The sequence below is a fragment of the Vidua macroura genome, chromosome 2 (genome assembly GCF_024509145.1).
Source record: "Vidua macroura isolate BioBank_ID:100142 chromosome 2, ASM2450914v1, whole genome shotgun sequence".
Lineage (NCBI taxonomy): Eukaryota > Metazoa > Chordata > Aves > Passeriformes > Viduidae > Vidua > Vidua macroura.
The window spans coordinates 30,854,552-30,870,328 of record NC_071572.1 but is presented as its reverse complement, the minus strand read 5'-3'; the positions used below and the strand labels follow the sequence as shown (position 1 = coordinate 30,870,328).

Genomic DNA, 15,777 nt, shown 5'->3' with positions numbered 1-15,777 from the left:
GGGACAATATACAAGTTTGAAAAGGAAAAACCGCAGCAATGTCCCCATGCCCTGGAGGTTTTGTCTGGTGCAATGCTGTTTAACCAGAGCACTGTGAGGTTTTAAATGGCCATATGAGATTTATAGTAGGTCATGACCAGATCTCTTTTCAGGGCAAAGTTTGAAAAGTCCATTTGTCTCAAAATTTTAAAAAAGAGTCTGGTAACTCTCCAAGGTTTTTCCTCTTCATTTAGGCAACTATTTTTGTCTGGCCAGAGTTCCTAAACCCTTCCCAAGAGCCTTTTTAATGTGGGAATTATTGTCCTAGTGTTTGTTATCAAAGAAATAATACTGAAGAGACAGATATTTACAAACCCACTCTAACTCCACATGGTCAGTATCAAGCTTATTAAGTTTTCGAAAAAGGGACGTCATGACCTTAAAGAAGTGGCTTCAGGAAATCAGTATTTGAGGGCATTGTAAGCAGGCAAGAGCGATGGTTCCTGCGGGGAGTTGAATGCGAAGGCTCAAGGTGCGGAGCGAGCCCCCGTGTCCAGCTGATGGCGTGGCGGCCCCACCACGGGCGGGAGCCCAGGCCAGCCCTGCCTGGGCGGGTGCCAGTGCCGGCCCCGCCGCTGCCCAGCCGGGCTGGGCCCCACCGTGTCTCAGCCAAAGGAGGGGCTGAAAACAAGGTAAAACAGGGCTGGTCCTCTCAACAGCTGTTTCACCACTGTCCCCCTCCAATGATGGGGTCCACATCAAGCTTTCAGCAGTGGGTGATGCTTGGGTACCCTGCACTGGGCGTCACTGAGGACACTGCAGACCAGAGGGGCTTGGCTCTTGCTGCGCGGCCCTGGGCCTGGGGCAGCTGGAGCACACTGGTAGGAGATGGGGGCTCCAGGGGAGGCTCCAGGCACCCCAGTGGGGTCAGGGTGGTTTTGAGGAATGGGGAAAGGGCAGCCTGAGCAAGAAACACAGCAATGATGTCCATGACGGGCACACAGAGAAGCTCTGGGATAAGGTCTCCTCGGAAAACTTAGCCAAAATCATGGAGCTCTGAGTCCACATAGGGGAAGGTTCAAGTGACAGAGGCCACTTGTCTGGTTTTCCTCTTCTCCCTCTAAAGGTAACGTAGGAAGGAACAAAAAGGAAGATGGGAATGGCAAGCAACATCTCTTCGGACTGCTGGGAACCAGGGTCTAGCTGTCCCCTAACCAGCACCTTCCCTGCCAACAGGCATCATTTTCCTGGGCATGAAACAATACAAACCTCCCAGGGTATGCATGACACCAGGGCCACAGCAGATCCTCAAAAAAAGCATATCAAGTGTCTTAAAGGATCATTGCAAAGCAATAAATTTACTTGGTGTCTATGACTTTTTGAGGGGTGATTTTTATCTGTTAAATCAGAATCATGGTATTCTTTATCCCCACTCCCCTGTTTTTTGTGGTTTTTTTTTTTGTTTGTTTTGTTGTTGTTGTTTATAATTTTATTTGACAAACTGTTCATTTAGAGCAGCTGTGTTTGATTGTGACAGTAAGCAATAGGTGAGAGCTATTTGTGAATTATTTGGCTTCTAAATTTTCACAGAGAAGGGCCTGTTCTTTTCTGGCTGAATGTGTGGGTGAAAGGCAGTGTCTCAGCCTGAAAAAGAGTTCTGCACCCAAGTCAAGAATGAAAAACCCTTTAAAATCTTAATAACAATCTAACACAGAAGATACACTGCTATGCAAAGTAAATTTTGTAGGATATAAAATACCTACCTTTAAAATAAAAAACTTTCTTTTTGACTAAAATGAAGGAAGAATGCAGACCATATTAAAGATAACATGTATCATGTTTAAATCATATGTCGTAGAAAAATACCTAATTTAATTTTAGTAATTTCTATTTATTTCTGCCTTTTAAAATGATAAAATTTTCAGGTTATAGAAATGTAATCTCTGAACTTAGACTTTTTACACCCAGTTTCAATCCAGGCCTAATTTTTCTTCTCAGATAAAAACACATTAGAGCAAACAGTCATAATATGATCTGGCCCCTCTTTGACTGCAAAAAGAGCAGCCTACTATAAATACAGTCCTTGAGAGAAGGAAGGCCTTCCATTTGGAGAAGGAATTTGAAATTTCATGCCATTCCAGTTTGGAACAAAGCCCTCCAACTTTGAATTTACCCATGAAACAGAACCTCAAAAGAAAGCAATAATAATGAAAAATAAAGCAGAAAGTGTTTGGTCTGATAATTTATAAAAAAAATGTCACCAGACAGACTCCCTGGAAATGATGAGTGAGCAAAAAAAAAAAAACAAAAAAACAAAAAAACAACCTTGTAACTTTAGAAAATGAGCCATTTGAGATTTTTGGATCTCAGTTTACATCAAAAAAGCTTCAATGGTTCCAGAGCCTGAATACTTTCCCTGCTCATCAGGTTGCCAGTGAGGGTGTTGGGGGAGCTAATAGTGCCCTGCTGGACTGACGCTGTACCTTCCCACCAGCATATGTGAAATAGCTGTACTAAAAAGCTGTTCCACCATAAAAGCTTTGTTTAATTTCACAAATGCTCCAGTTTTTCTTTGGGAGAAAACCCAGGTTGTTCAAAGATCACACATTTCCTTTCACTGAAATGCAAGAAACCTGGAAGAGTATGAGCCATTCCTCAGTGGTAGATTAAATCCAATACTTTTCCAAGAGAGAGGAAAGGATAAAAATTTTCCTGCAACTTACATCAAAATTGAGGTAGTCATGAAAAAATGGAGGAGACATCTGGATGGGACTGCATGGGGGAGCAAAGTATCTCAGATCATAACAATGTGACTTCTTGCAGGAGTGTTTCAGGCCTGATCAGCCACAACTAATCCCCATGGAGAAATCACAGGGTACCTCATTCTTTGTACTAACTCATCCTAATTTTTTTTTTTTGCCTTCAAAGAAACTGGAAACAGTTCTGTATCTGTGTAGTACCCTCTTCACCCCTCAGAAAACAAAGGGCCAGCCAAAGCACAGACTTGGTGTTGCACAGTGTTGTCCCCACTGGGCTCTCATGAAGACCTTGTTCTGAGGAATCCCTTGCCCATCCTGAGCACATGCATATCTTTTTCATGGGGCTGGCCTCCTGCAGAACCTGGCTGTTCTCTCCTGAGCGAGTCAGTCTCCCCTTTCCTTTCTGCCTTCATTGTTGCCAGGGTCAGAACAAAAGCAAGAGCAAGGAGAAAATGGTCTTGAATCTAAAATTAAAAACTACAGAGGACAGAAGGCAGATAGCCTTACTAGTTGTAAAGGCAAACCCAGAAATTTAACTAAGATTTCTGAACCATCTTCGCAGGAAGGCAGAAAAAACCAACTGGAGCAAGCATATCATCATCCATGGAGCTGGTGCCAGAAAGCCCTGTTGTGCCTGGCTGATTACTGAACGATTAAAGCTTGAAGGGGGGATCTCCTTCCATCTGCTGCATGGACTGCTGCCTCACTCAAAGGGAACTGAGATTTCTCCTTTGCATTGCTGCACCTGCTCTGGAGACTCCCTGAGCTACAGCTAGGATGTGATTCACAAGCACTCAGGAGTCAAAAGTCCCAAACTCGTGTCATGTAACTGGACCAGGCTGAGGTGTTGCTGCTTGCTATAAATTTTCACCTTTTCTTAAAATGAAGTGGTAATGAAAGTTGTGATTTGTGTGAACAGAGCGGCTACTGGTTTCCTGCTTTTGGTGCTGTGTAAACCTGAGCTCTCTTTCATCAGACTGCCAGGAAATAGATACAAATGTATTTATAACATTCACTTTTTGCAGCCTAGCACTAAAAATATCACAACATGTTACTCCTGGTATAAGGCTCTCTGTTCTCTTATTCCACTGCTGAAATAAGACAGGCATAATGTTATCAGCTAACTGTCCTCGTACCTATTTAAAAAAAGCAAGTTTTAACTAGCAGAATTGCTATCAGGGTTAAAATCCCTTTTGTTTTACAACATGTTCATTGCCTACGGGGACTTTTATTGCCCTGACGTTCAAATCTCACTGAAATATCATAAGTAGTACCAATAATAAGGAAAACAGAATTTATTTACAAACTTGCTGCCTATTGCTGTGCACTCATGATATATCTAAGTGGTGTTCAGAGCATCAATTCCACAAAACATTAGGTCAGTGCTCCTTTGATCCACATTTATGAAGATGGACAGATGGGTTAGACAAGATTATGCCTCTAAGGGTCATAAAAATGTAGAAGTTTCCCAACTGAAAACTGATTTTTCAAAGAAAATTATGTGCACAATTTAACTGGATGGTCATATATGCTTTCCAGGTTTTATATTGTTAATGTTTGTTTCCTCCTGGATTGTTGCTGTTCTCCTACTCACACTTTTTATTTTTTTGCCTCAGATACACACATTAAAAAAACACTCTCACACTTCTTGTCCTATTTGATTTATTCCAAAGAAATTAAATTACATTTTTATAAGCCTGTGTTGCCACAAATGATAGCTGAAGATTTGCTGAAAAAATTAATTCCTGATCTGTTGCCGTGAAGCGTCCTCGCTAGCACTGTACTGACTCCGTCTTTCAAAACCAGATGGAAGCAGTCCAACAGTATGATTAACTTCTTAGTCCCCGCAATTTCCTATTGCTCTACTTGCCCTAGATTTCAGGATTGACCTCCTGCTTCACTGCAAAATGCACAGTTGCTCAGTTTGATAAATCACATGGATACTTTTTTTATCACAGTTATCTACTATTTACTACATACCCAGTGAGGTTAATCATATGCTGAGGCACTTCATATGCTGCACACATATACACTCTTCTTCCCAAAAGCACTTTGCATATTCTTCATGCTGCCAGCCAGCAATGGGACCTGTTTTCTCCTTACTAATATATGAAAGACCACAGACATACACCTTGCCTTTTTACCTTCCACATTCATGCTGTAATTATCCTCACACTGTTTCTTAAAAGACAAAGGAAGTCAAAGAAAATATGTGAGAAATTACTAGTCAGACCTTTCTTGTAGCAGATAGATATTTTTCAAAATGCAGATGTTTCTGGGAGCTACAACTGACTTCCCCCAGATATCTTTTGGGAGCAAATGCATGAGGTTGCCCATAGGGAGGTGGGAAATGTTTGGCTGTCACGGTAGCAAAACACTATCACTTCCTCGAAGAGAAAAATACATCTTAACTTTTCCTTTTCTGTCTTTAAACATCAAATGAATTCCAGTATTTAGTAGGGCTCCAAGTTGCCACAGTTCCCTGGGACAGCTTTGCTCCACCTTCTCACACAACAATACATCCACACCATATCTTTGGTGCTATGGCAGAACAATTCTAAATGAACATCAGCAATAGTCAAGGTATGAGAAAACATCCAGCAGCAAAAAGGTGAGTGCTACAGGTCTTGCTCACAAATTAAGTAGAGGGAGTCCCAGTTTTAAAGAGATACCTATTCCTTTTCACTTCAAGCTGTCTACACAGGCTGTTCTTCTAAAGCCCCTTTTCACTAATTCACAACATTCTCCAGTACTGGAAAAACTATCCTATATACAATATGTATCATTACTCTTCCACCTTCACGTTCTGTAACTAGCAGGACTGAGAAACTCCAGACCATTCCAAGGAGCAGCTGCCCGTTGCTACTCTATATTAGGGCAGGGGCCAGGGCGGGTGCAAGTGTGAGACACCAGCATTTCCAAACAGCCAAGCTTTCGTGCAAGACATAAATGATAAATCCATATATTCCCTCTCAGAAGTATTTTCTTTTTCCTCTCAAAGATAATCCAGAAAGTTTAAGCAATGTGCTAATGCTGAGAACTGCATGTCTGCCTCTGTGGCAGGGAGCGCTGTGGACATATGCTTTTCTCTGGCCAACCTTTTTGACTCCTGTGGAGCCTGTGATCTCAGTTCCATCACTCTCTGCCGGGTCCCAGATCAGCTGTCCCAAGCCAAGGCTTCCCCTGGCTGTCACTGATTGCACAATGCTGCCACATGAAGCTTTTCTAGCCAGCCAGCTAGCTGAGTCACTCACTGATAAGCTGACCATGTCGCTTCTCATGTGGAGAGCTCTCATGGTGTGAAAGGCGATGTTATCGAAAACGTCAGTCCAACACAAACATTAAGTATGTGAGCGACATGAAGCACATGAGTGTTTTTGCTAGCTGTCACTGGACTCTTTACTTACTTTGGGGTATCGCAAGTTTAACTGCTTCACATAATCACAGCTCAAGCAGATACTTGAGAACAAGAAAACTTTGTCTCTTTCACAAAAAGTTTTAAGGCTGCTTGAACAGCTGCCTTGCCTGCCTTAAGTGATCTATTAAAAAATCTAAATTGCCTCTTATTTATATAAAAAAAAAATCTAATTTTTAAATTAAAATTTAATATTTTACAGGCAATGCCTCCCCAGGCCTCCCAACACAAATAGTGCATCTTGACGTGGCTTTGTCTGAAGAAGAGGTGTGCTACACATCCCACTGGACTAATCATCAATTCTGTGCCTGCTTACAATATCAGGGCAAGGGACTAGGTTGTCCAAGGTCAACCTTTTTGATTTTTCTTGCACCTGAGTGCTAAATGCATGCATGCAGCCATGAGAGGCAGTGCAGCAGCATCTCTGCTTCCAAATGCCTCTCCCCACAGATGTAAGGCTCCACTGCTTCTCAGTGGCCCAAACTCTTCACTTCTCCAGTGGGGAAGAGGGAAAATTCATTTGCCCTTCAGGAAGGATCCTGCGTGCTACTGGTCAGTCCCATTAGGGTCCACCAGCTCATGTCTGGTACAGCCTGCATTTTGGTGTCCTAACCGTGATCAGACATGGATAGACAAGGCATGGCTACATGGAAGTACAAAGCACCTCCTGCCCAGACTGAAGGTCAAGACAGGCTGTGTAGCTCACCAGCCATCACAAACGGGGTTTGTCTCTGCTGCCAAATGGATGCTAGTGCTGAGATGCCTGCTCTGTCAACAGCAAGAGGTGGTAGATCTAAAAGGTTTATCGTAGCCTGTGCTTCCCAGCTCAGGTCTGGACGACATGTGTGTATCACCGAGGTGCTGAGAGCAAGCTATTGAGCTGGACTCTTTACATGGCTTATCAGCTGGGAATGGCAGACCTGCCAGCACAGCCATATGGCTGCTGAGATGACTGGGTTCAGCTCTGCCTGTACCTTACACGCCTGCACTGAGGTTTGTATAGACAGAGCTGGTGGGTTTTGCCTTCCTCTTCCAGTACAAGTACACAGAAAGGAGAGCAGATCATGGCTGTGAAGTCAGCATGTCTCCCAAGTACCACCCAAGCACTCAGCAAAGGACCTGTCTTTCCCTTGTAACAACCAGAGAGGAAATTCAGCAGTGGTACACACCACTTCCTTCTAAGTGTCCAAAACTCTTCAGCAGACCCACTTGGCCTGCACTCCAGCACAGAGAATTAAAAACAGCCAGGGGAATAAAAGTGCCCTAGGACCACTGTAAATCTTTACTTCATGGAAAATCTTATCTTGCACATGAATATGAGCTGTGAGTAAATTTAATGTGTGGATTAAGTACTGTATGGTCTCCCTCATGGCGGGCTTTTCAGCCTAAAAAGAACAAAAGAATAATAATGAGGGTTGTATTTGGGCAGGATTGCAAACAGCTGTAATTTACAGCTGGATGTTCTCCATTGCAAATGTATCCAGCAAGCAAGTGCTTCTGGGTTAGTGGAACAGACTGCAAAAAAAATTAGCTTTTAACTTCAGCCTTAAGGTCAGAGTTCTGGAACCATGGGAGTCAATAATAAAATCTATTTAGCTCAGTGGGATTAAGCAAGTTTAAGACCTGGCTTAACTACACTGCTTACTGTTAAATAACAACAGAACACACCAGATATTTTAGTTACAGGCATTTTTCTTCACTTGAAAGCTATTCAGGCAGTAGATATAGGAGACAATTGAAAAGATGCCAGCTCTATACGATTAAGGTATATGAGTTAAGTTCTTGCTCTTCTCTGTCCCAGAAAGTGAGTAATCTGCATAGTTTGACCACTTTACAGAAGAGCACAATAAAATTAAAACCATGCTGTGCTGAATAAACACCGAGGGCTTTTCATGAGAGAATGAAAAGCTAATGGGGCCAGTGCATCTTTGCTGACAAAATAGTCAGTGCATGTGCAGAGCAACCTGTCTTCTGGAAGCAGAAAAGCTGTTTCAGTCAAGCTTCTGGGTCACTAATCTTTGTGTTTGCACATAAATCTGCTGGGGGTTACTGTGTCATTCTGAAAACAAGACTGAGTGTGCTACACTACAGAAATCAATGGCTAGGTTTAAAAACCTCTTTTATGTTTGTTTAGATTTTTTTTTCTCATCTTTTAGTTTAGCTAACTGTTACCTCTTTAATAGAACTTGAAAGCAAGAACTGCAAGAGGAACTTCTGGAGAATAGTTAAAAAAAAGCTTTATCATAAGCTGCCATCTCCCTTGTTGCTGGGAAGTGCTGGTGTGTGGCTGGGAGCTCTGAGTTGCTACTGGGACACAACTAATGAGCAGCAGTATCACAGGCATCCTTGCTCTGGCTAAGAAGAGACAGAAACTGCTGTCACAGTGGGGGATTTTGGCCCCCTGCCCTCCCATTTGCTTGCTGCACTGAGGTCATGGGTGGCAGGGGGGCAAACCCCCGGGGTGCACCCCCAGCCTTCCCAGCACCCCCTCCAGAAGGGGGAGAAGGAGGGTACTCTGGCAGCCAAATTTTTGCAGAACAGGTTGGAAAAGCTGTAGTCCCTGAGCATGCTTTTAGGGGCAGATAGGGAAATATTTGATCATAAATTCTACATCTGAGGCATGATGATTATTAATACTGAGGCCGTTCTGCTGTGTGGATGAAGGCAGCCTCACCACCTTTGATGAGGTAGGGAACAGCTATCCATCACCACCACTTTTCTTTCCAGGGAGACAGAAATCAAACTGCGGGATTTGGGTTTGTTAATTACCTCCAGGACCACTCTTGCAGGAATGTTCGACATGCAGCCCAGGGGGAGAATGCTGTGAGAAAAATCCCCATGTTTCCTTTGGTCACGGTATTGTCCCCACCAAGTGCAAAATCTGCTTTGCCTCAGCAGTGAGCTTGCACACCTCCAGGGAGAGGGGCATAATGCTGATTCCAACTCCACTTTCTTTTTGCATTCATTCCAGTTACAGCACATACTTCTGAGCCCTATAACTGTGCCAGCAATTTCACCCACATCCCATACATTTTACTCAGGATTTTTTTTTTTTTTTCCTTAAAGCGGGCAAAAAATTCCAAACAAAACGGTGTTTGTAAACTTGGGGAGGGAAGGTCAGTAATTTTGGCGGTCTTACCCTCCGAGCAGAGAGAAATGTTATTCATCCATGCACAACATATAATTCAGCCTAAGTGACAGGCTCTGCTCTGGAGAAATCCTGGCCTGAGCTGGCTTCCAGAGTCAATTACCACTTATTCCCAGGGAGGCGGGGGGCTGGGAGCCAGACAGAGCAGAGGGGGCTGCCAACAAGACATGGGGAAATTTACTCTGTGTCAGCCTGCATGACACAGTACCTCATTTGTGGAAAAATGTAAATCTGCTAGTTCTTTTTCACAGGCACTAAAATGTACAGTGTCTCCTCCCCCTTCCCGACCCCCTTTCCCAAAACTGGAAAAGAAATCAGGACCGTCTTAGAAAGCTACCTTCTATTTCAATCAATCCTCTTTCATAAAAGTCATTTAAGGTAAATACCTGTGCAGACCTACAGCCCAACTGTAACATTTACTATGGCCCAAATCCTGAATTCCTCACTCAGGCAAGTTTCCCATTGAAGTTAATGGATTTTTTTGCTTGAAAAAGAGCTGAGTAAAACCTGAACACTAAGGATTTGGTCCCCTGCTTATCTGCCTGGAGCACTGCTGCAGTTCCAGAAGAAGTGAAAAAATTAATTAAATTTCTCCAAAATACCAATCTCTTAAAACTTAAGGGGTAAAAAAGGGCATTGTTTTTGTGCATAAAACATACAGAGGATCTCATCAAAGGGAGAGTAATTCCCAGGGAAAGGATTTGGAAAAAGTCAAAAGAGAACATCTCGGAATAAATGAAGTACTTATTGCTGAGAAATGAGCTCAGATATATCTCAGCAAACTCTAAAGCTCAGAATTTACTGCATCATTCATGCCTTCTCCAGTAAGTTTCTTATCTCTCGTTTGGTATCACAACAAGGGATTCTGCATACTCTGTATGAAATACAACAAGACTGTGATTTTTGCAGTAATAAACTCTACACATGCATGACAAATCCAAGCATGCAAAATGTTTAACATCCCAGTTCACAGATACTTTGGGGACAAAATCCGATTATGAGTTATATGCCACAATAAATAGGGCTCAACGTTTCATAAAGCAATTTATAGTTCATAAAAATGACAAAATGTACCTGTCAGATAGAACGCGGAGAGCAGATCTCTGTGCTGCCTGCTGGAAGAAAGGGCAGAGATGTTTATTTTATATTCTGACTTGAAAATTACGAGCACAATCAACACTTTAAAAAATGCGTTACACACATTTTTGTCACATGTCCAAAATGTTAAAGTACGAGCAAACTAGCAGAGAGTCTATAGTCAAATGGACATTCCAGCCTAGAAATGTAAGAACACTTTGTTTAAAATGCCAAAACCCAGAAGATTGTCAAAGCACCGCGCGGTATTTGAGGTCTGAACTACTCTATTTAGACAATTTTTGTCTGTAGGTCCCTGAAAACTCGCCAGGGCTTGGTTTTCTGCTTTCCCCGCTCCCCGCTTCCGCACTCCCACTCCTTCTCCTTTACCATTAGTCTCCTCCCATTCTTCCACAGAAACAAACATCACATATTTGGTTCCTCTGCGATGAATTATAACTTTTGCAAAGCTTGCCAGAGCTGCTGCAGACTATTCATGAACACTGCCATGTTAATCTGCTGGCAACATTTGCCTACACAGTACAGGATTGACCTTTTGCTGGTTTGCTCTTCAGTTTTTGCCTAGTACAACTCTTTGGATGGGGTGGGGAAACATGGTTCTTGTTCTTGTGTTAACCTCCAGCTCTGGGAATAGAAATTGTAGCCTCTCAAGTTTAATAGGACTACAAAGCCTATCCCTGAGCTAGTTTGCCACTTTACTAATATTATTTTTCCCCCTCCTTCAATCACTTCAAGTGGTGATTCATGGCTTTGGCACAGTAACTGACTGCTAAGCAAAGATGAAATCCATAATGTTTTGAAAATCTGCCTTAAAGACTCCATTCCACCTGGACATGCCCAGAGTGTCCCATCCCCAGCTGCACGTGTCCAGGCTGTGCCTCACATGACACAGAAGGGACACAGAGCTAAGCAGTACAGACAGTCAAGGGGCAGGGAAATGAAAGTTTATTTTCTCATTGCAGTTACCAGTAAATACGTTTTGAAACTGTTCTTCCTGTCTCATCAACCTGCTGGGGGCTGCATCCCTATTTCCAAACAAGTTAGATGACTTACAGGTATCCTGTAAATATGGTCCAGGTATGGATGTAACCCTTCTGGCTCGGCAAAAATGCTGCTGATGAATTACAAAGAGAAGCTTGAGAAAACCTGACTTGTAGCTGCAGTTACATTGTATTTCACAGACAGGTGTGAAAAGATCCCCTGAATGGATCTCTGAAGATCTGATAGGAGTGGGAAGAGTTTCCACTTGGTTCTGGAAGCAGGATTTCTGCTCTTGGTACTTTCTGGAATAACTTGTGCCTGCTGGGTTTCTGGGGATATGTAGTTTGATGTGTATTACCCACCAGATTGTCAGAAGACAGTGGCGTGGCTCACAGGAGGGTTTTTCCTTAGTGTTGACTTTCTGCAGTGGGCAGAGAACCTGTGGGAAGGGCTTGGAAGGTCCCAGCAGCTCAGTGGGAGTTTTCCCATGGCATGAACACATTGTCTTTAGTGTTAGGAAAATAACATGGAAAGTCTGGTATTTTTCACTGTTTCCAGGAGGTCATACTATTTCCATGCTCTTTATGTCCAAAACGATCCATGTCACTGGCTACAGGTTTTAAAGAGTGCAGCCACTCTCCAGTCCCATGGGCTGGCATCATTTTTCCTCTCTCCTCTGCAAGGGGTTTGTTAGGACAACATTCCTGCAAGTTCAAGTTCAGAGGATACCCAAACCTTAGGTTTAAGAATGACTTATGGCTTAAACTCTTTTTAAACACCCAGGGCCCATACAAGTTCCTCTGCTCCCATGCCTAATCACTCCCACTAGCAGGAGGCTATGAGCATTTTGAATTTCAAGCTGCTTCGATGCTGTGGCCTGTACTACATTGTATCTTTGTCTGCGAAACTCAGGAGCTTCTTTCACTATCTTTGCCATTTTCCCTGGCCAAGTTGTGTAGACAGCATTCAGGTCACCTCTTTTCCTCCCCACATCAGCCAGGGCCAGTCTTTCCATTTCACACAGCCACTATGTGGCAGTGCTGTTCGAGACACTTCCATGTTTCCCACTCTTGGCTTAGGCCACCACAGGTGCTCATGTGTTGGAAAACTGATCCAGTCAAAAAAATAACATTTTTTTTTTTTTTTTTTTTTTTTTTTTGTTTTTTTTTTTTCCTCCTGGTATCCCCTATGTTATTTCTAACCTAGATCCCTTTTCTGAGCTGCTTCCCTCAGGGAGAGGGTGTCACATCACAGGGTGCAGTGTGAGAATCTGAACGGCACTGGGGGAGTAGTGGAGACCTTTGTTGCTGACATAAGTTCATGTCCACTAGCAAGGTCACTTCCACCTGACGTTGCTTCCACTCCCTTCTGGAGCTGCAGAGCAATCCTGGAGAAAGGTACATGGTGGCTGTGGTAGCCAGAAGGCATTGAAGGAGACAGGTTGCTCTGCAGCCACAGGCCGCATGGATATTGAAGAGACCGCAAGAAAGCAAACATGAACTTTGAGGTTGTTAAAAGCCACAAATATGGGAAGTGGGATTCATATCACTGTTGTGTTTCCCTAAAATCCTGAATTTTGAGAGGAAGAAGGGCTGGATAATTTCTATTCCAGGCTTGAGGAAAGCTGCCCTCAGGAGGGAAGAGGAGAGGTCCCTTGTCTTGACCCATTTGGTGTGCTAACTGAGCCAGGAGACTGTGCGGAACTGCAGCCTCAAGTGCCAGTCTTCAGGTTCCATCTTGATGCATTCAGTTGCTGAAAGCTTTGAAAAGGTGATCACTTCTGGCCAAGAAAGTGGGTTCAGATGACAGGCAGGGACACAGAAAGAAATGTACAAGTGTGTTTCAGTGAGATCATTCTACTTTTTCAGTTACCCTCTCATTTTAAGGCCTTTAATAAACATCCTTCTTCACTGAGGTGCAATGCAGATTGCATGGGGCACCTCAGTCTTCGGCTGGTGGTCACACATTCTCTAAATGAGACTATTGATTTCTTTCTTACACAGGCTGGAAATAAAACTGTGTTGGACTGCATATTTGTGTGACCCCCTGAGTTGGTAATGGCCCCATTTCTAAATGATGGGGGAATAAGATCCAGTCACAAGTTTATTCTTCCTCCCTGGAGAAACAGATCTATTGCCTGCAATGAAAGGCAGTTAGCAGCTATCCAGCAATTTTAATTCTAGCCTATATTGCTCCCCTCTCCTGGAGAAAGTGAGCCGTTGTAATTAAAGGTAGTTAGCAGTTCCCTAGCAAGTATAAATACTTGCAGCCACTAATTACAATCTGCTCTCCTGTTCCCCTCCTTGCCACAGGACTGGGCTGCTCAATTTAGAAGGAAATATCTGCCCTCACTTCTTGCTAACAGTTTGTGATCCCATTCAAACACATTCAGGAATCCCCATGGGGGTTTTTGACCCATAGTTTGAGGAACTCACAGCTATAGAAACAGTTTTTTGTGATTTATTATGTTTCTAATATGCTGGTATTATCTATCTAACAATGTAAGCAAAGGGGTGGTACTTAGTATCATATAATGCCTGCATGACTATTTTTTTAAGAGCTACATTTTGATTGTGCTATTTAATTTGCATTTTATTTTACATCGTTAACAACTTTACTGAGGCCAACTCATCATCCATCAAGAAATCTGAGAATATGTTCTACAGTCTTTATTATTCCTGGAAGTAAGTTACTATGCTGGTTATAGAAATTTGGGATAAGAAATAATTTTGATATTGCTGACAGAATTTAAATATCTACAAGACTTAGCACTAAAAAGTGCTTTATGGGAAGCTTAATAGTCTCTTGATAAGTGGTAGAATGTGTTCACTAGCAAGGAACATAATCCTGAATTTTCAGTTCTTGGAATCAGCGGGGTTACTAAATGGAGGAAGATTCTCCTCAATATGAACACGGATATTGGAGGCCAACTCACCACACAGTAACTTAAATGCTGAGTAGGAAGCAGGGAAGGGAAAAGACCAATCACTCAGATGTCTCAGGTACTTTAGCCAGAGAAACTAGCCACAGTAAATGAGTATGAATTGTGCTGTTTCACTACATCAAGAATTGCAAATTACAGGACAGTGGCTGGTTAGACTTCTTTGATCCCCAGCTGAGTTGGTTCATATACAATTAGGGCAGAGTTTCATTGATCTGTCTATAGTCTATTAATCATTCATGGAAGATTCTAGCTGTACCCCAAGACTACTGGGACAAAACAAGTTTTCAGCCAGCAGTAATCATGGTCGGGTTCTCAATCTCCAGAGATTTCATCTCCTTTCTCTATCCTTTATTGCAATGAGCCAGAGCTTGGGAATATATTCAGGTTTCAGTGTGTGTTAAATGAGCTACCAAAATTAGCTTGAAGTGTGACAAGTTGCAATCTGTTGTTGAAGGGAAATCAGAGAGGAAATTAAATACTTTTATTGTAATTGGGACTGAGCAGTGAGCTAGCTCATTGTAATTGGGACTGAGCAGTGTGCAGAACGGGTTGAATACAGCTATTGAGATGGAGATACAGGAGTGTTAAAAGTGTTCCCCAGAAATCCCTCTTTTTAAAATTTGTTGCAAAAGGATTGCTTCATAAACTGCTGGGTTCACAGGCATTTTTGGATAAGAAACAAATGAAAACTACCAATGTTCTGCTGGGCTTGGAAGACTGTCGTGGAGGCACTGTGGGCTGACTGTAGATGCATTTTCCTATACCTCACCCACAGCAACCTTTGGCAAATAAAAGCCAATAAATTGACTGTTGGCAGATTCAGGCATTTTGCTTTCCATCTTGCCTGTCCTGTGGATTAACTGTTGTTTTTGTGAGAGAGCTCAGTTACAGCAACTGTATGGAGTTACACGAGCTGCACCAGAGATTTCCCTGAGATGTCACAGGTGTACACGTGGTGAGAATTTGAACTATTTCTTTGGCAACAGTGAAGCAATACGTGCTGCCTGTGCATGAGTAAATTGCACAGCTTCCATACCATCTTGTTTGTCTTCCTTGGGTGGTGGGTGCTGCCCTGGAACTGTGCAGTGAACCATTTATGCTCTAAGTCAGCAGCTCTCATATTAGCAACCACCCAGAGTGCTGGATGTTACCTTGTATTGGACTGCAGTTAATGAGCTGTAGACACACTTTTTCCAAGCCAGGGTTAAGGAAAGATGTCATTACTATATACTGCCATTTGGGAACCAAACCAGGAAAAACACTTTTATATCCTTCTTTTTTCACATTTCACTCTTCACATATCTTCCATGTTGATTCTGTTTTCATTTCCAAAGGTTTTGTTGGTTTTTTTAGCTTAAATGCAGTTTATTCTTAAGCTAGTGAAGCCAGGAAGAAATTTTTGTGAAGGGCACAACCTGATTGCATGCTGCAGTTTGGGCGATAGGACTCCACAGAA

The 15,777-nt window shown here is 42.7% G+C and overlaps 1 protein-coding gene across 1 annotated transcript in view; it reads right to left on the bottom strand.

Annotated features, from left to right (window-relative positions):
* The window catches only part of AFF3 (ALF transcription elongation factor 3), a 273,112-nt gene that overhangs the window by 60,643 nt on the left and 196,692 nt on the right, over nucleotides 1-15,777 (bottom strand). The window contains exon 9 of the mRNA XM_053969767.1: nucleotides 10,376-10,416. Within this exon, the coding sequence (XP_053825742.1) occupies nucleotides 10,376-10,416 (41 nt within the window). The remainder of the gene's footprint in view (nucleotides 1-10,375; nucleotides 10,417-15,777) is intronic.